Source organism: Poecilia reticulata, chromosome 6 (genome assembly GCF_904066995.2).
Source record: "Poecilia reticulata chromosome 6, P_reticulata-male-v2, whole genome shotgun sequence".
NCBI lineage: Eukaryota > Metazoa > Chordata > Actinopteri > Cyprinodontiformes > Poeciliidae > Poecilia > Poecilia reticulata.
In genome coordinates, this window is record NC_088835.1 from 31,956,565 (window position 1) to 31,975,842 (window position 19,278).

General features: G+C 48.9%; 1 protein-coding gene and 1 long non-coding RNA gene across 2 annotated transcripts in view; both read right to left on the minus strand.

The window, feature by feature from the left end:
• Positions 1-19,278, minus strand: part of cdh13 (cadherin 13, H-cadherin (heart)) — a 279,377-nt gene that overhangs the window by 90,038 nt on the left and 170,061 nt on the right. The window contains exon 8 of the mRNA XM_081608422.1: positions 3,220-3,398. Within this exon, the coding sequence (XP_081464548.1) occupies positions 3,220-3,398 (179 nt within the window). The remainder of the gene's footprint in view (positions 1-3,219; positions 3,399-19,278) is intronic.
• On the minus strand, positions 13,865-15,488 carry LOC145552055 (uncharacterized). Its single transcript, XR_014088001.1, has 2 exons — positions 14,589-15,488; positions 13,865-14,329 (listed from the first exon to the last, which is right to left on the minus strand). It is a non-coding gene; the product is annotated as an uncharacterized LOC145552055 (long non-coding RNA).

Genomic DNA, 19,278 nt, shown 5'->3' on the forward strand with positions numbered 1-19,278 from the left:
AAGGAGAAACCAGTATAAACAAGAAATCGATGTGAAGAAGAGGCCGGCGAGGAGGATGAAGGAGCCGGAGGAGATCACAGCGTTTGTTCCTGGGTGGGAAGCTGGCCGCGTTTCAGTCATCAGTCATTCAGCTCACAGGCCAAACAAGCCATTACACACGATGAGCTTCCTTATCGGCTCGGCGCCATCAGCAGGCCGCCGCCAAGGTCGCTCAGGTCACCCAGCAGCCATAATTACCTCCATTTCATCTGCATTTATACCGACGCAGCGCAAACAGATGACAGAACATAAACATGTTTACAGTGCAGACGACTGGAAATGATCTGATCTGCACTCACAAGATTGATTACAGCTCAGAAACGCAACAGGAAGTGGATTAGAGGCGAACTCAGAAAAACACACAGTCACCTTCAGGAGCAAAACCCCACTGGAGCTTTGTGATGTCACACCCACACACCTGATGACATCACAGATCACCTGATCGCAGCAGGCCGCCGCCACCGGCTCCGGCTCCAGCCGACCAGAACTGAAACCAGGCGCTGAATGGACTTAAATAGATTAGAAAAGCTGCTGTTCATCCGGCAGTCAGGAAACAGGATCCTTCCATCGCTGCACTTAAACTGCATTTATTTTCCTCTTCCTGTAGAGACGCCACTCTCTGGGCTCAGAATGTTCTGATGGTCTCTCTGCAAGGCGCTTGTTGTTGTTCAGGGATGTAGTGAAGATCAGATCACATGACCAGGAACAGCAGAGCTGGAGGAAGTTTGGGAGTTTCTGCAGTGAGGAACGTCTGTCTGCATCTGGGAGAACGGCTCAGTAAGTGACTTCACTGTTTCATCAGATTTACTTCCTGTTTCATCAGAGATACTTCCTGTTTCATCAGATATACTTCCTGTTTCCTGTTTCATCAGATTTACTTCCTGTTTCATCAGATTTACTTCCTGTTTCATCAGATTTACTTCCTGTTTCATCAGATATACTTCCACTTTCCTGTTTCATCAGATATACTTCCTGTTTCATCAGATTTACTTCCTGTTTCATCAGATATACTTCCTGTTTCCTGTTTCATCAGATTTACTTCCTGTTTAATCAGATTTACTTCCTGCTTCCTGTTTCATCAGATTTACTTCCTGTTTCATCACAGAAGAAGCTGAGAGTCTCATTCCCAGCTTCTTCATCAGGGAGAAAATCTCTTGACGTCAGTCTGTGGTGTGATCAGACCAACAGTTTTCATGGCAACTGCTTCAGCAAATCGTGCACTGTAGCGCCGCCCTTTGGGTAAAAGAATGAACAATTTGTGTCCAGGATGTGTGGGGTCTGCAGAGCCGTTAGCCGAATATTTCCTGCTGAGAAAAGTGAAATATTCAGCCAGAATAACTCAACAGAGTTTAACTGTCAGCAGCACATTTGCATATTTGATCAACTTCACCAGAGAAGCTGAATGTGGGGTTATAATCTGCCAGATTAAACCTGTTCAATAAGCCCAGGATGAACACGGCGCTGAGTCAAACTGAACCAGAACCGCGTCACGTTTTCCTGATATTGGATTTCTAACGACCCACTCCTGAAAATATTCAGAATTATAAAACCACAATATCCCACAGAGGATTTTAAATGATCTCTATTTACTCGTTACTAACCCCCCCCCCCTCCCGCTCCCCCCCCCACGTCAGACAACAGGTGAGGGTTTTAGTGACGTCTGATTTTAATGGCTTCCTGTAAACGATAACGACTCTCCTTGATCTTTCTGAGCTCATAAAGCTAAACTCATCAGAGTAGAAATATTAGCTGTCAAACACGCTGCCTCGCATCGATCCGACCGCGGGGTAAAATCAGCCGGGCGGGGGCAGAGCAGGGAGGGGGGGAGTAAATGTGCATATTAGGAAGGGTTTTAGTCGGGTGGAGAAAACCGTAAAGGAGCTTCAGCTGATTTCTGTGACAAAATTGATTTTCCAATCTTCTTTAGATTGCTTTCCTGTTCCTGGTTCAGGTGTCGACACTCAGAGCTCCACCTGAATTATGTCAGGCCAGTTTCTACAACATATTCCACACAAACGGTTTCACTTCTTCTGGTGTGAAGCGTTACTTTTCCTCCGTCGCAGTGAAACAGTGATGGCCGTCATGTTGGAGTGAACTTCACGATGAGCTGAACTCAGAGAGTCTCAGTCCAGGAATTATTGATTAAATCAGGAATAAATCGCTGAAACTCCGAAGAAGTTTGAGACGATCCGTCCAGGAAACAAGATATGAACGAATCACACACACACACAGACACACACACACACACACACACACACACACACACACACACACACGCACGCACGCACGCACGCACACACACACACACACACACACACACACACACACACACACACACACACACACACACACACACACACACACACACACACACACACTTCAGGTGTTTTTGGGTTTCTTTCTGGAAGCTCCTCCTGGTTTTACTGGGATTTTGTTCCATTCATCCAGACAGAACCAGAGAAACTGGGTCGGGTTTATGGATCCGGAAATGTTTCTCTGGGTCGTGGTCACAGCCCGACATGGAGCAAATAAAGTTATTTCTGTAATTCTAACATGAAAACGTGAAAAGTTTAAGCTGCTTTAAGACAAAGTTCTGTTTTTACAGTGCATGTCTCTGTGCTGTTCCCTGATAACCAACGCGGCGCTGCAGCTCCACATGCCGCCTCCCATCAAACGGAGCTGGCGGTTCTGATTACATCTCATTTCATTGTACTTTTAATCAATTACTCCTCCATTAAGCGGTTTGCGGCGGCTCAGAGATTGGCTCATCAGGCCACTTAGCCGCCATGCTTGCAGCAGTTCCGGATGGCGGGTTTTCAGCCGGGCTTGTTGGACAGCACCAGGACCGACAGTGTATCACCTCAATTAAAGCGTTCGCTAAATGTCTGACAACAGCTAATATTCCTCTTCCACCAGCGAACCCAATCGATGTTCTGGCATTCGTCACCCTGCCAGAAAAGCAATCACGCCGCCGTCTCGCTCCGGTTAGACGGCAAAATGGAGAGACGCTCGTCTGGCTCACACAAACACACACACCTGATCCAGACACACACACGCCGCTCTGCTGGCGGCCAGACGAGCCGCAGAACGACAAACATAAAAAGGTTAGCTGTCGGCGCCGTCCGTCTGACCGCCGTCCAAACTCACACTGGTCAGACTGGGAGCGCTGGGCCGACTCACCTCCCTGTCCAGTAACGACGGAGAAATGACGGTGACGATGTCGCCTTTCTCTGCGTCGATGTAGAACATGTTGGGCGAAGGTTTGTCCGGCGACTGCCTGACGATGTTGTAGCGCAGCACGGCGTTGTCGGTGTTGGGGTCGTCTGCGTCGAACGCCGTCATGGTCATCACCGTGGTTCCTGAGGGAAACGCAGAGACACGCAGGACATCAAACGGCTTGTCTCCAGAGGAGACAGCAGAAGGAGAAGAAACGCTGGAGGATCCAACACCTTACTGGGCGAGTTTTAAAGGAACAATGTTTAAATCCAGCTAAACAAACAGCTGGTTGTACAGGAAAATCTGAAAAAAGAAAGAATCTTTTTCAAGAGGAAACAGGAGAATGCCAGAAAAAACCAGACGAAACAGGAGAAAACCAGAGGAAACAGGAGAAAACCAGAGGAAACAGGAGAAACCAGAGGAAACCAGAGGAAATCAGAGGAAACAGGAGAAAACCAGAGGAAATCAGAGGAAACAGGAGAAAACCAGAAAAAACCAGAGGAAACAGGAGAAAACCAGAGGAAACCAGAGGAAACAGGAGAAAACCAGAGGAAACAGGAGAAAACCAGAGGAAACAGGAGAAAACCAGAGGAAACAGGAGAATACCAGAGGAAACAGGAGAAAACCAGAGGAAACAGGAGAAAACCAGAGGAAACAGGAGAAAACCAGAGGAAACAGGAGAAAACCAGAGGAAACAGGAGAAACCAGAGGAAACCAGAGGAAATCAGAGGAAACAGGAGAAAACCAGAGGAAATCAGAGGAAACAGGAGAAAACCAGAGGAAATCAGAGGAAACAGGAGAGAGGAATTAGCAACAGCTGCAGGGCGATGGGAGGTCATGTGACCAGCGAGTCCTGATTTTCCATCTTCCACAGCGACGGACGCTTCAGGACTGATGCAGCATCACTTATTAAAATGTTCCAGGCTCAAGATTAACTATGTGAAAGGCCTGGTTATAAAAATGAGAGAAAATGTTGACATCCCATCATATCCTGGTAAAACTATAAAGTTTATTCTTAGATGTTATAGGAGTGAATGATTGGCTGATCTGGTTTCAAACCGTTTCCTACTTTATTTCACTTTAAACTGTCTTAACTCAGGTAACGGCAGTGAGGCTCACCTGTCCGCTGAACGAGTTCAATGTGTCACGTTAAAACAGCAACAAAACCTTTTCATCTGGGAAAAAATGGAAAAGACCCAAAACCAGTTTATCAAAACTGGGAATAAACCAAACCAGTTCATCAGGAGGGGATTTACTGATGAGGAGAATCAGTACAGAGTCCTCACAGCCAGAGGAAACACACACACACACACACACGCACACACACACGCACACACACACACACACACACACACACACACACACACACACACACACACACACACACACACACACACGCGCACACACACACACACACACACACACACGCGCACACACACACACACACACACACACACACACACACACGCACACACACACACACACCCACACACGCGCACACACACACACACACACACACACACACACACACACACACACACACACACACACACACACACACAGGGCTGGGCTATCTGTGTGTGATCTGGTCGGTTCTCGCTGAGTCAGCGGCTCATTTATAAATCAAAACCAGAATTATTAGATTCAGTTTTATAAAAATATGACAGGATAAGAAAAGACTTTACATTTATATGATGTCAGAGTTATCTCACACTAAGCAGTTTTTAACATTATTAAACTCCTTTTTTATTATTGCATCGCTCATAATCTCATTTCCTCCTCAGATTTATTAAAATATCTTCCAATATGAGGCTGTGGTCCAGTTCTGCTCTCAGGTAAAAAGTGCTGATGGTAAATATGTGAGAAAAATGCGACTGTGGAGCAAACGGCAGCGAAGGGCGGCGCGGCGGCTGCAGGTGTCTCTGGAGGAGCGTGTGCTGCTCTCCTCAAGGTGACCTCTGACCGCTGCAGTCACCAGTAATCCTTCCCTCAGAGGATAATTACACAGACCGTCTCCTTCATTACCGGACTCAGTTCCACTTCACACCCTGAACCAGGCAGATCACCGAGTGAGCGTCTCACACACACACACACACACACACACACACACACACACACACACACACACACACACACACACACACACACACACACACACACACACACACACACACACACACACACAGTAGAGTCATAACACTGACTTGAATTATTCACATTCAATTCTGTTTCCGTTTATGAAAAACGAGAAACGGCAACAAAACTTTACATGTTTGATGAGATAAAAGTTTAAACTATTTAATTTAACTGGAAACAGAAGATAAAACAGAGGAGGGGAGGACACAAGGAGAGAGGGAGGATGGAAGGAATGATAAGAAAAGGAAGAAAGGAAGAGCACAGGAAAGACAAGAGAAAAAATAAAGTAACCAAGAAGGAAAGAAAGAAGGGAATAAAGGAAGGAGGAAGAAATGGGTGAAGAATCAAATACACAAAAAAGGAAGAAAGGATGGAAAACGGATGGAAAGAAGACAAAAGAAAGAAGGAAGCTAGAGAGGAAGAAAGTATAGGAAGAGAAGGAATAACAAGAGATGGAAAAGAAAGAGAAACGGGAAAGAGGGAGAAAGTAGAAGTTTAAGAAAGCAGAGAATGGAAAGACGAGAAGAGAAGAGAGGACAAAACTTTAGTTATAGGGAATAAAATCTGGAAATTTTAATATTTTTCCATTTTATTTTCCAGACTCAGAAATCCTGAAATCAGAATCAGGACCCAACAGAACCTGATCAGAACTGGGCAGACAGAGTCAGAGCGCAACGTGATGAACGTCTGTCAGTGAGGTAAAAACCACAGAGACAGAAAGTGGAGAGGCAGCGGCAGGGCAGCGGTGGCAGGGAGGTGGCAGCAGGGTGGCAGCGGGTGGTGGTTGCAGCGGGGTGGCAGCGGTAGGGTGGTGGCAGCAGGGTGGCAGAAGGGCGGTGGCGGCAGGGCAGCAGCAGCGTGGTGGTGGCAGCGGTAGGGTGGTGGTGGCAGGGTGGCAGCGGTAGGGTGGTGGTGGCAGGGTGGCAGCAGGGTGGTGGTGGCAGCGGTAGGGTGGTGGCGGCAGGGCAGCAGCAGCGCGGTGGTGGCAGCGGTAGGGTGGTGGCAGCAGAGCGGTGGCAGGGCGGTGGCATCAGGGTGGTGGCGGCAGGGCAGCAGCAGCGCGGTGGTGGCAGCGGTAGGGTGGTGGTGGCAGGGTGGCAGCAGGGCGGTGGCAGCAGGGCGGTGGCGGCAGGGCAGCGGCAGGGTGGTGGCAGGGTGGCAGCGGTAGGGCGGTGGCGGCAGGGTGGCGGCAGGATGGCAGCAGGGCGTTGGTGGCAGCAGGGCGTTGGTGGCAGCAGGGCGGTGGCATCAGGGTGGCAGCAGGGTGGTGGCGGCAGGGCAGCAGCAGCGCGGTGGTGGCAGCAGTGCGGTGGTGGCAGCAGAGCGGTGGCAGGGCGGTGGCAGGGCGGTGGCATCAGGGTGGTGGCGGCAGGGCAGCAGCAGCGCGGTGGTGGCAGCGGTAGGGTGGTGGTGGCAGGGTGGCAGCAGGGTGGCAGCGGTAGGGTGGTGGTGGCAGGGTGGCAGCAGGGCGGTGGCAGCAGGGCAGCGGCAGGGTGGTGGCAGGGTGGCAGCGGCGGCAGCAGGATGGCAGCAGGGCTTTGGTGGCAGCAGGGCGGTGGCATCAGGGTGGCAGCAGGGTGGTGGCGGCAGGGCAGCAGCAGCGCGGTGGTGGCAGCGGTAGGGTGGTGGTGGCAGGGTGGCAGCAGGGTGGCAGCGGTAGGGTGGTGGTGGCAGCAGGGCAGTGGCAGCAGGGCGGTGGCGGCAGGGCAGCGGCAGGGTGGTGGCAGAGTGGCAGCGGTAGGGCGGTGGCGGCAGGGTGGCGGCAGGGTGGCAGCAGGGCGTTGGTGGCAGCAGGGTGGCAGCGGTAGGGCGGTGGCGGCAGGGTGGCAGCAGGGCGTTGGTGGCAGCAGGGCGGTGGCATCAGGGTGGCAGCAGGGTGGTGGCGGCAGGGCAGCAGCAGCGCGGTGGTGGCAGCGGTAGGGTGGTGGCAGCGGTAGGGTGGTGGCAGCAGGGTGGCAGCGGTAGGGTGGTGGTGGCAGGGTGGCAGCAGGGTGGCAGCGGTAGGGTGGTGGTGGCAGGGTGGCAGCAGGGCGGTGGCGGCAGGGCAGCAGCAGCGCGGTGGTGGCAGCGGTAGGGTGGTGGCAGCAGGGTGGCAGCAGGGCGGTGGTGGCAGCAGAGCGGTGGCAGGGCGGTGGCAGAAGGGTGGTGGCAGCGGGGTGGCAGCGGTAGGGTGGTGGTGGCAGGGTGGCAGCAGGGCGGTGGCGGCAGGGCAGCGGCAGGGTGGCAGCAGGGCGTTGGTGGCATCAGGGTGGCAGCAGGGTGGTGGCAGCAGGCTGGCAGCGGCAGGGTGGCGGCAGGGCGGTGGCGGCAGCAGGGTGGTGGCAGCAGGGTGGTGGCAGCGGTAGGGCGGTGGCAGCAGGGTGGCAGCATGGCAGCAGCAGGCTGGCAGCGGCAGGGTGGCAGCAGGGTGGTGGCAGCAGGCTGGCAGCGGCAGGGTGGCGGCAGGGCAGTGGCGGCAGCAGGGTGGTGGCAGCAGGGTGGTGGCAGCGGTAGGGCGGTGGCAGCAGGGTGGCAGCATGGCAGCAGCAGGCTGGCAGCGGCAGGGTGGTGGCAGCAGGCTGGCAGCGGCAGGGTGGCGGCAGGGCAGTGGCGGCAGCAGGGTGGTGGCAGCAGGGTGGCAGCATGGCAGCAGCAGGCTGGCAGCGGCAGGGTGGCAGCAGGGTGGCAGCAGGGTGGCGGCAGCAGGGTGGTGGCATCAGGGTGGCATCAGGGCAGCGGTGTTGTTTATGATTCGATCACCAGCCTCTGGACGCAGAGCGGCTGCCTACAGCTGACTCCTTTATTTTCTCTACCACTGAGGGAAATCAGCGGCTCGGCGGCGCCACCAGGGGACCGACAGTGAAAAACTGAGATGAAGCGAGACGACATGGACAAGATAGAGGAAAGAGGATAAACTGGCAGAGCCAGACGGCGTCTGAATCCATGAGAATGTCAGTGATTGAAATTTCTATTTCAATTATCCATCTTCTAAAAGCAGGAATGGGATTTCTCTTAATCAGAATCAGGGGAGGGAAAAGACCAAAGGCTGAGCCGATCCAATCCAAGGTGTGAATGAGATCAAAGGAAGTTCAAAGATGAATCGTCTTCTCCAACATGAATTACGAGGCTGAGGCGCAGAATGCAGCGCAGATAAGCCGAGATGAAACAGAGAAAATTACAGGAACAAGAGAACGGTGGGAGGAAACGCTGCGTCACAAACCGCCTCTCCTCACCAGACGCTCCACCTGGAACTCACTCCGATTACTTTCAGGCACTTTTACAGCTTAAAAATATCTCGGTGTGAATCTGCAGAAACTCCTGGAAGAGCTGCTAACATTTCCTCCGTCACGCTCTGCACTGCGAACGTTAAAACGTTTAACAGGAAAGACGGGAGGAGGATCCTTCAGTCGCTGAGGCAGAAACACGTTGGATCCCGACCTGCTGCAGCTGCTGGAGCCAGAACTGACCTCTGACCTCACTTCGTTCTCCTGCTGCTCCCCGCCTTGCTTCGTTTGCTGTCATTCAACTGTTTTCTTTCAGTAGGAGCTGCACCTGCTCCGTTTCCGTCCTGGAGGGAAATGGATCCCAAATCTACACCAGAGTTGGTTCTGGAATAAAAACTGGATTTTATCCTGAGGAAACCGAGCTGAGCTGGAGGAACCAAACAGCTCAGACACTAAACAACGAAACGTTCAAACATGTGAACTGAATTAAACAACATTCAAGTTATTCATGTTCAAACCAAGACAGCAGAATAAAACCCAAACCGATGATATTTGTGATGATGATCAGTTCATGTCACCAGGCTGAACTCCACAGCGCGAAGCAAAACCTGCATTTCTTCATCTATCATCCACTTATGGCATCAATTATTCCTGAATATAAATGAACAGGCAGCTAAACAACTTCAGTTTAATTTAAAACAAATCAAACTAACAGCAACGGATGTGATTCATCATCTGGAGGATCCATCAGAGGATCTGCTCTCCTGCAGCATCACAGACCTGGAAGCTTCTTCAAACAGGAAGGACAGAAAACCTGAGAACTGAATGAGCTGTGAGGCATTCCTGCTGAAATCAGGTTGGTGTGTGTGAAGGTGTGTGTGAAGGTGTGTGTGAAGGTGTGTGTGAAGGTGTGTGTGAAGGTGTGTGTGAAGGGTTGGTGTGTGTGAAGGTGTGTGTGAAGGTATGTGTGAAGGTGTGTGAAGGGTTGGTGTGTGTGAAGGTGTGTGTGAAGGGTTGGTGTGTGTGAAGGTGTGTGTGAAGGTGTGTGTGAAGGGTTGGTGTGTGTGAAGGTGTTTGTGAAGGTGTGTGTGAAGGTGTGTGTGAAGGTGTGTATGAAGGGTTGGTGTGTGTGAAGGTGTGTGTGAAGGGTTGGTGTGTGTGAAGGGTTGGTGTGTGAAGGTGTGTGTGAAGGGTTGGTGTGTGTGAAGGTGTGTGTGAAGGTATGTGTGAAGGTGTGTGAAGGGTTGGTGTGTGTGAAGGTGTGTGTGAAGGGTTGGTGTGTGTGAAGGTGTGTGTGAAGGTGTGTGTGAAGGGTTGGTGTGTGTGAAGGTGTGTGTGAGGGGTTGGTGTGTGTGAAGGTGTGTGTGAAGGTGTGTGTGAAGGTGTGTGTGAAGGTGTGTGTGAAGGTGTGTGTAAGGTGTGTGTGAAGGTGTGTGTGAGGGGTTGGTGTGTGAAGGTGTGTGTAAGGTGTGTGTGAAGGTGTGTGTGAAGGTGTGTGAAGGTGTGTGTGAAGGTGTGTGTGAAGGTGTGTGTGAAGGTGTGTGTGAAGGTGTGTGTGAAGGTGTGTGTGAAGGGTTGGTGTGTGTGAAGGGTTGGTGTGTGTGAAGGTGTGTGTGAAGGGTTGGTGTGTGTGAAGGTGTGTGTGAAGGTGTGTGTGAGGGGTTGGTGTGTGTAAGGTGTGTGTGAAGGTGTGTGTGAAGGTGTGTGAAGGTGTGTGTGAAGGTGTGTGTGAAGGTGTGTGTGAAGGTGTGTGTGAAGGTGTGTGTGAAGGTGTGTGTGAAGGTGTGTGTGAAGGTGTGTGTGAAGGTGTGTGTGAAGGTGTGTGTGAAGGGTTGGTGTGTGTGAAGGGTTGGTGTGTGTGAAGGTGTGTGTGAAGGGTTGGTGTGTGTGAAGGTGTGTGTGAAGGTGTGTGTGAAGGGTTGTTTGTGTATTCCACCGTCTTGTTAAAGAAAAAAGGGGAAACAGCAGCAACATTCGGTGCCTTCATGAAAACGGTTGAGTTTGGAAACGTCTGGTTCTGCTTTCAGATCCACAATCTGTTTCCTGCAACACAAACAGGTTCCTGAAAAATTCACATCATCGCTTTTTGTGGGCAAAAATGTGATTTTAATTTGAACATTTTAAAGTTTTTCATTAGAGTTAATTTTGCTGCCATGAGTTTTTGGTCCCTGAAAGCTTTTGGCTGCAGTCGGTCAGCAGGATGAGCAGCTCTGCTGCAGACGCTGTGATAACGAGTCCAACGGACATCGCAGCACCTTTCCTTCCTCTATCATAGTTCACTTATTTTCTCATGTCACTTATTAAAGCCATTTACAGGTGAATTGTTATAAATTGTTAATAGGATCATCCTGCTATGCTTCCTGTGAGTAGAAGTGGACAGTTCAGCTGTTGGCCTGTCTACCTGCAGCGGCGCTCTGATCTGCCATGTGATTGGTCAGAGGTCTGGCTCTGATCTGCCATGTGATTGGTCAGAGGTCTGGCTCTGATCTGCCATGTGATTGGTCAGAGGTCTGGCTCTGATCTGCCATGTGATTGGTCAGAGGCCGCCCGAAGAGACGGAGTGAAGAGGCTGGTTGTTTCTTCTGTGCCGTATGCTAATGAGAATCCACATATAGACGGAGAGCTAAGCTAATGAGGAGAGAAAAGCCACAGACAACCTGAGTCTCCATGATGACAATCACACCATGGTAATGAAATCAACTCTTAGCTTGATAATTGAAAAACTAAATGAGGCGTAAGAAGTCATTTTCAGGAGGGAAACATTCAGAGTGAATGAAAAGCACTTTGCTTCCAGAAACTTTCAGATTTTCACCACAGGTTTAATAAACATGCAGGAAACAGAAACTTCATCCATAAAATATAATTTATAAACAGTTTTATTAACTGTTGTTCCAACCAGGTTGAGTGTTTGGATTCAAACCATTAAAACATTCATGTCCTCAAATCTAATAATCACTAATTTGCTCCTTTTTCCCTAAAAATCTGCCTCTGAAAAACCGAAACGCTGAATATGATCCGGTTTCTGATGAAATGTGAACGATGACAGCTTTTAAACTGAAGTGTTTTTATGATTAAATAACTTATGGAGGGAATCAGATTGTGTTGGTGCTTCGCTGCGCGGTCAGGATTTCTGTTGGCAGAAGATTGATGTGAATCCATCAGCATCAACTTACAGATCACTTCCTCATCAACTTCTAAGTAACTGGACATTTTCTAGGTTGCCATGCCAACTGCTTTCTTATTGGTCAACATTTCAAAGCAGCTCCTGATGGGTCCAACTGTAGCTGGGAATCTGTGTGTGTTTAATCTGTGTAAGATATCGATCATAATGTATCCAACTAATAAATGACCAGCAGAGGAAAACACCTGAACACAGGCAGAATGTTTTGGGCGGAACCAAAAGCTCAAAGCCGCGTTCTGGAGGGAATGTTTAGAAAGTGACACCAGAACAGAACAGACTCCCAGCTCTCACTAAACTCATATTTAGGAATATTAATGTTTCTCCTGCAGCATCAATCAAACTGAGAGGCTTTTCCAACAGAAGCTCGTGATGCGTTCAGGTGCAGCTGGGACACCAGGCTGTCCAATCAGAAAAACTACCATGAAATGATTTATTCTCAAATATGAACAGTCTTACTTAAAACGTCTGAACATCAACATGTCTATCGATGTGTGATCTGTTCAGCTGATGATGCTGGAAAATGTTTTAAATCATCAAACATTTCAGAAACTGAAAATGTTTGTTTACTGCTGACTGAAGCGTAACACAAACATGTCGAGTCGTGATTATTATGCACCATTAATGGTGACTGGTAACCAGTTTCTGCTGGTGTGATGATAACTGTGTACCTCTTATTTCACATATAATTACAGATTGAGAGTATTTGCTTCTTTCCAGATCTAAGAGATGTTCGTTAAATCCTTACATCTTTTCATGGAAATTCCAGCTTCCTGGTGCTGAACTCCTCATTCCGTGTTTTCCAAACAGGCACGCCAACTTTCTCCTTTTGTTTTAGTTCCTATCTTCATGTTTCTCAGCATCCATCTCAACTGCTGTGGACTCTGGAGTGCGGACTGGAAGCTCAAGGCAACTCATTAAAATGCAAGACCCAAGACAGCCATTAGAATGAACGATCGCAACCTTTCATGCAGGATCTCATGCAGGAAATATGCCAACTATTAGCAGACACGTCAGACAAAGGAGCTGAACAAAAGAAGCCCAGAAACAGGCGCGTTTTCAGGAAGCGGTGCTTAACTGCACATGTCAGAATATGTTAAACCGTTACAGTAATTCATCACTACAGCTTTGTGCATTGGACAGTTAAACGGAGGCAATGAAAAGAAATTCATCTTAAGGAGCTGATCAGACATTTTCCTTCTGCTGAGCATCAATCAAATCCTTAAAATAAGCAAAAGTTTCTGTTTTTATAAGGAATGTGACTGAAAACAGCATCCAGTGTTCCTCACATGTTTGCTCTGCATGTCAGGCAGTCAGACATTATTTCCTTGTAAGGCAAAAAATCTTCAGCATCCTTATAAAAACTATTAAATCTTCAAGAAAAGCAGCAACTGTTAAACTTTCATAAATGAAATTAGACCTAAATTTACATTTAGTCACAATACTGATAAAAAAAACTTTTTTAATCATTATTCATCAATGATAAAATGATGGAGAAAGAGTCGCTGCAGATATATGTTTTTATATATATGCAAATATTTAGCTTTATTTTGAAAATCAACAACGGCTTTTTGAAGATGATTGATCTGATCTGATCTCAGATCTTTTTACTTTCATGAACATCAAACATAATCCTACGTAATCTCCTGCTTGTCTCTGTGTCTCTGCTCTGCAGATGGTTCTGCTGGTACTGAGCCCGGTTCTGGTTCTGTGGGAACTTTCTTCCTGTTAAGGGAGAGTTGTTCCTCTCCACTGTCGCTACATGCATGGTCAGTGTGAGGCTGCAGAGTCAGTAACTCATCATAAACGACTGTCTGCCGTCGCCCCCTGCTGGTCAGGAGGAGTGAACGCTGAAAGTCAGGACTCGATGCCCTGCTGGGTTTCCCTAGAAACATTTTAAGCTAATTTTAAAAATAAACTGAACATAATGCAGTGATTATGATTAGGATCAACTGGAATGAAAGCGTGATATTAAATCATATTATTCTGTTTGCAAAGAACTTCTAGGTGATTTTTGTTGTGAAACGGCTGTTTGGAAATAAAATAAATTGAAGTGAAAAGTAGCTGATGGTCAGAATGGAAATATGAAAACTTTGACTGAAACATCTTTAATTGGTGCACAAATACAAACATATCAGAGAAAAAACGAAATATCTTAAAGCTGTCCAAATAAAATGACGTTTTATATTTTGAAGACCAACTGGATTCATTTTATAGCTGCTTTCTTGTACAGAACGTTGGAAACGTGTCTCTCTCTGAGTTCTGCTGCAGCTGGAGGCGTCTCAGGTGAGACGGAGGAAGAGCTGGAGGTTTGCAGCATCAGGTCCGGATCCACAGAGAGAGACGGTTCTCAGTAGAGACGAGCAGAACCTCAAAACACGCAGCAGCACATGCAGAACCCGAGCGCTGCAAACACACCGCAGGCAAAGGTGACGCTGCAACATATTCCGCTCATGTTTCTGCAGATTGTAACAAACCTCCCCGTGTGGATTTCTGGGTCTGACGGCCTGAAGGTGCCCTCCGATGTTTCCAGCTAATCACTCTTCACTCTGTAAATCTTTTTTAAACAGAAACGCCAATTAATTCCCACCGGAGAAAACCTCCTAACTTTTTTCTGCCGTCTCAGTGAATCAAACTGAAAAGCTCTTAGGACGGCAGACAGAGAGGAGGCGGAGCGACGAGAGGAAACCTGCCAACGGACGTCATGTCATCCGACACATTTCTGTCACTCTGGTTCTCTGGATCACCAAATGAAACAAACCAGGAGACAGAAGAACTAAAACTCCCAGAAATCAGAATCAGAACCAGGAACCTACTAGATCCTGAATCCAGACGCTGGTTCTGTTGGACCTCAGCATCAGAACCAGCGTTGTGTACCGTCAGAGGACCATGCTGGAGCCACTGAGCTGGGTGGGACTCTCTGGTCCAGTACTGCACTGGTTCCAGTCTGACCATCAAAATTATTATAAATGTTTCATGGAAGCTCAGAAAACCTGATCCTGAAACCTTAACATCGACATGCTTCTAACTCAGGGGTGTCAAACTCCAGTCCTGGAGGGCCGGTGTCCTGCAACTTTTAGAAGTGCCTCTGCTGCTCCACACCTGAATAGAATAATTAAGTAATTAGCAAGGCTCTGGAGAACTGAGGAGGTAATTAAGCCATTTGATTCAGGTGTTTTGTACCTGTGGCACATCTAAAAACTGCAGGACAGCGGCCCTCCAGGACTGGAGTTTGACACCCCTGTTCTAACTCATCCTACGCCATAAGTTATAGGATTAGTTACCGTGACGACGCGATGAAATGCAGCTCTACATCATGATGTCACCAGGTGACCTTTGAACCCATCCAATCAGAGGCTGAGAAAAAGATCATGTCTCTATGAGCCAAAACTCCCCAACAGAAACAAGCTGAAGTTACTGAAGAGGAACGATCTAGAACCATAGATCTACAGTTAAAGATCTAGAACTTCAGTTGTTCCGCCTGGAGACCAGAGATCAGGCCGACCTCTGACCTCTGCCCTGACCCTTCGGTTCCTCAGTGGTTCTTCTAGCAGCTGCAGAACATTTCAGGCCCAGAGGACGAAAGTCTGAGACCAGAGAAACAAACCAGAAGCTGCAGCTGGAGACCTGAGTAGAACCAGGAGGGTAGAGACACCACCTGGTTCTACACCACCCGGTTCTACACCACCCGGTTCTACACCACCTGGTTCTACACCACCCGGTTCTACACCACCCGGTTCTACACCACCCGGTTCTACACCACCCGGTTCTACACCACCTGGTTCTACACCACCTGGTTCTACACCACCCGGTTCTACACCACCTGGTTTTACACCACCTGGTTCTGACTGGAACCAGGAGGGTGGAGACACCACCTGGTTCTACACCCTCTAGTTCTACACCACCTGGTTGTTCCTGTTTTAGCCACCGCTCCCGTCTGGGGGTGACTGTCTGCCCCGAGGGCCCCGATGAACTGGTTCCAGTTCCTCCCTTAGGCTATATATATATATATATATATATATATATATATATATATATATATATATATATATATATATATATATATATATATATATATATATATATATATATATATATATATATATAATAAAATGTGAGGCTGTCTCCATCATAAAACCTGAGAAGCTGCTCTGCTGGTTTCCTCTCATCCTGATAATCAGCTGGTAACTAAATCTAAATTATGCAAAACGATTTCCAAAGATAACATGATGAAAGTATTAAAGGTCAGTAAGGAATACTAGAACTGATTTAAGAAGCATCACTGCATCAGAACAGCTGGGCTGAATTTACACATACTGGTACAAAATGATTACTTTTACTCAGGTTTGGCTGAGTGGTGTCGTCCGGTTAGGACAGCCTGGTTCCTGAGGGAATATGGGAAAGTTTTACACATCCAGAGATGATCTCAGACGAGCCGACCGAGTTTCGCAGTGACAGTTTCATAAACGCCGCCTGTCAGGCGGCTTCGGCTGAGCAGGAAAATGCAGTTATGTTGGACATGTGCAGCTCGGTGGCCTCATCCATCATCAGAGCTGGTGACGCTGTCACCCGGCAACCTGGGGGCGGAGCTTAACGGGAGGAAAACACGGCCAGGACTCTGACATGGAACAGAGCGAGGAGCTTCGATCACTTCAGACCTGCAGGCTCGTTCATCACAGATCTGAAATAAAACGGATTTCATTCCATCCACCGTGTTTTTCTACAGAATTAACCCTTTTCTTATCTTCGGTCTGTTTCAGGCTCAGAGGATTTTAAGCAGCTTCTAAAGATCCACTGAGATGAAATGTGGAGCATTTCAGTCTTTGTGATTGCTGTAAATTGTGTGATATTTGTTTTTCTTTTTGTTTGATGATTCTGTGCTGTAGTGTCTAGAAGTGCTTTAGAAATAAATGTAACTGACAGAAAAAGGTTTGAACAGGACAGAAACTGTCTGAGTTCATCTTCTGAACTGCTGCAGGGCGGCCATGTTGGGTCAAAGGTCACAGGGGACACAGGCAGGCAGTAATTATGTGGCCAACAGTAATAAACAGTTTAATTCCTGCTGTTTCCCAGCAGGAGCCAAAACCACAGCTGATGCTTTTCAGCTCCAGTTTTACTAAATATGAGGAACAAGAAGCTGATGATAAACTTTCTGCATCGTCAGCAGAAGCTCAGGATGATTTTACCATCAGGTGAGGAGCAAACGGACCGGACCAGGTTGGACCGGATCAGGCTGGTTCGGACCGGACTGGACCGGATCAGACCAGAACAGGCTGGTTCAGACCACACGGGACCGGATCAGACCAGAACAGGCTGGTTCAGACCGGACCGGATCAGACCTGGTTGGACCGGACCGGATCAGGCTGGTTCGGACCGGACTGGATCAGAACCAGACCAGACTGGACTGGATCAGACCAGACCGGTTCAGACCGGATTGGACAGGATCAGACCAGATCAGACCAGACTGGATCGGACCGAACCAGACCACCTCCCTGTTCCTCATGCAACCAGAGGAAACCCAGACCGGACCGCCTCCTACCCTCCATCTGTTTGACTTCCTTCAGCTCTACTTGATAAGTTTAATTGAATGAAAAGAAAAACATTTGAAAGCAAACAGAGTCAGCTGCAGCTCAGCAGGACGGGTCCCAGCTGCTTCATACTGGGACCAGTTTCCAGATGCTGGAAATCACCCAGTTTGAAGGCAGCGCCACCAAACACCAAAGCTGCAGGATGAACTTCAGCCAACATTTAAAATAAAACAGATCATCTGGGAAGAACTGGAGCTCCTCTGTCTTCTCCCAGTTCTCCCAGTGCGCAAGCAGAAACACTCCACTCAGTATGAAAGAACCAATCAGAGACAGGAGGTGGGGCTTATCGCCATCAATCACTCTTGTGTGCACACACCTCAGACCCCTCCTTTCTCTCTGCCACGCTAGTTGGCTCACCACAACACAGGCTAACATGAATGCTAAGGCTAGTTAGCATAGCCACAGGCTAACATGATTGCTAAGGCTAGTTAGCATAGCCACAGGCTAACATGAATGCTAAGGCTACTTATCATAGCCACTGATGACAGACTGACTTCCTGTTAGTTGGTTCTCCACCATCAGCACATTGAGCAGCGCGTACATCAGGATGACTGACAGCACTAAGACCCGCCTCCTGGCTCTGATTGGTTTGGAGGAGACATGTTTGGATCTGATGTTAGGCCCAGTCTGTAAGAACCAGGACCAGAACCAGGACCAGAACCAGGACCAGGACCAGGACCAGACCCAGAACCAGAACCAGGACCAGGACCAGACCCAGACCCAGACCCAGAACCAGGACCAGAACCAGGACCAGGACCAGAACCAGGACCCCAGAACAAGAACCAGGACCAGAACCAGGACCAGGACCAGAACCAGGACCAGGACCAGAACCAGGACCCACTTGGCTCTTTTCCGTCTTGTTGGTCTCATTTTAATGTTTTTTGGTCAGATCCGTTTCGCTGGCTGCTGTTTCCTTTATTCGTCCTGTGAAGTTTTTCGGTTCTTCGGTTCCAGGTTCTGTATTTCCTCGGTTCCGGTCCGGCAGCAGCTGCCAGCCGCTCACACTTGCTGTTTGACTCTATATTAAATATACATCTCTGCTGTGCCGCGTCTGGACGCGAGTCTCTGAGGACGTTTTAGTGCCTCTGCAGGATGGAAGCGGATGAAGCAGAAAGCGAAGCGGGGTCAGCTGTAAAGTGCAGTCGGCCACAGCAGCTCCAGATTGCAGAGTGAAGAGTCTTTTCTAAACGTGGACGACGTTCGGACGAGCTTGACCCCTCGTCAAAATGCACTTGTTGCCATAATGGAGCAGCTCTTCCACAGAGTGCTTTACAGCAGACGGGTGATGAGGAAGGTTAGTGCGGCCAGAGGCCGGACGTGTCGAGTCCCGCCATGAATCGCAGGCCGGCTGCAGCTGTCCGCGCGGCTCGGGCTTCTGGGGTCATTAATGGAAACGGAGCGAGGCAGATAAATCCTGCCGGCGTCAGGCAGCTCTCAACGCAGCGGCAGCATGGAGGTTCCTGCCTCCACAGGAAGGACGCTGCAGAGAGACGGCTTCACTCATGTTGCACCACATTAGCCTTTAAGAAGCTAACAGACGGCTGTGTTAGCACGCTGCCGTCTGCCTTCCCGTCTCTCCCTGCAGCCGCCGGCTCACTTCCTGCTCTGCTCCAGATTTACTCCGGCTTCCTTCCCATCCCAGTTTGCTTCCTCCTCACGGTTCACTTCAGGCCAACTTCAAAGTAAAAGCTTCATGTTGATCTGGGTAACTTGTTTCTATCGGCTGTCTGAAGCAGAATCTGGGGGGGAGTTCAGACGCAGCGTTCTGGAGTTTTCTACTCACTAGAAAACATCGTTGTAGTATTTCTTACCAACCAGGCCTTTAAATCCAATATGGCTGCCGACCAAACAGCAGTAACGTTGTGTTCATGTAGACGTTTACGAACGGATCCATCCTGAAGTTCAACATTTGATGACA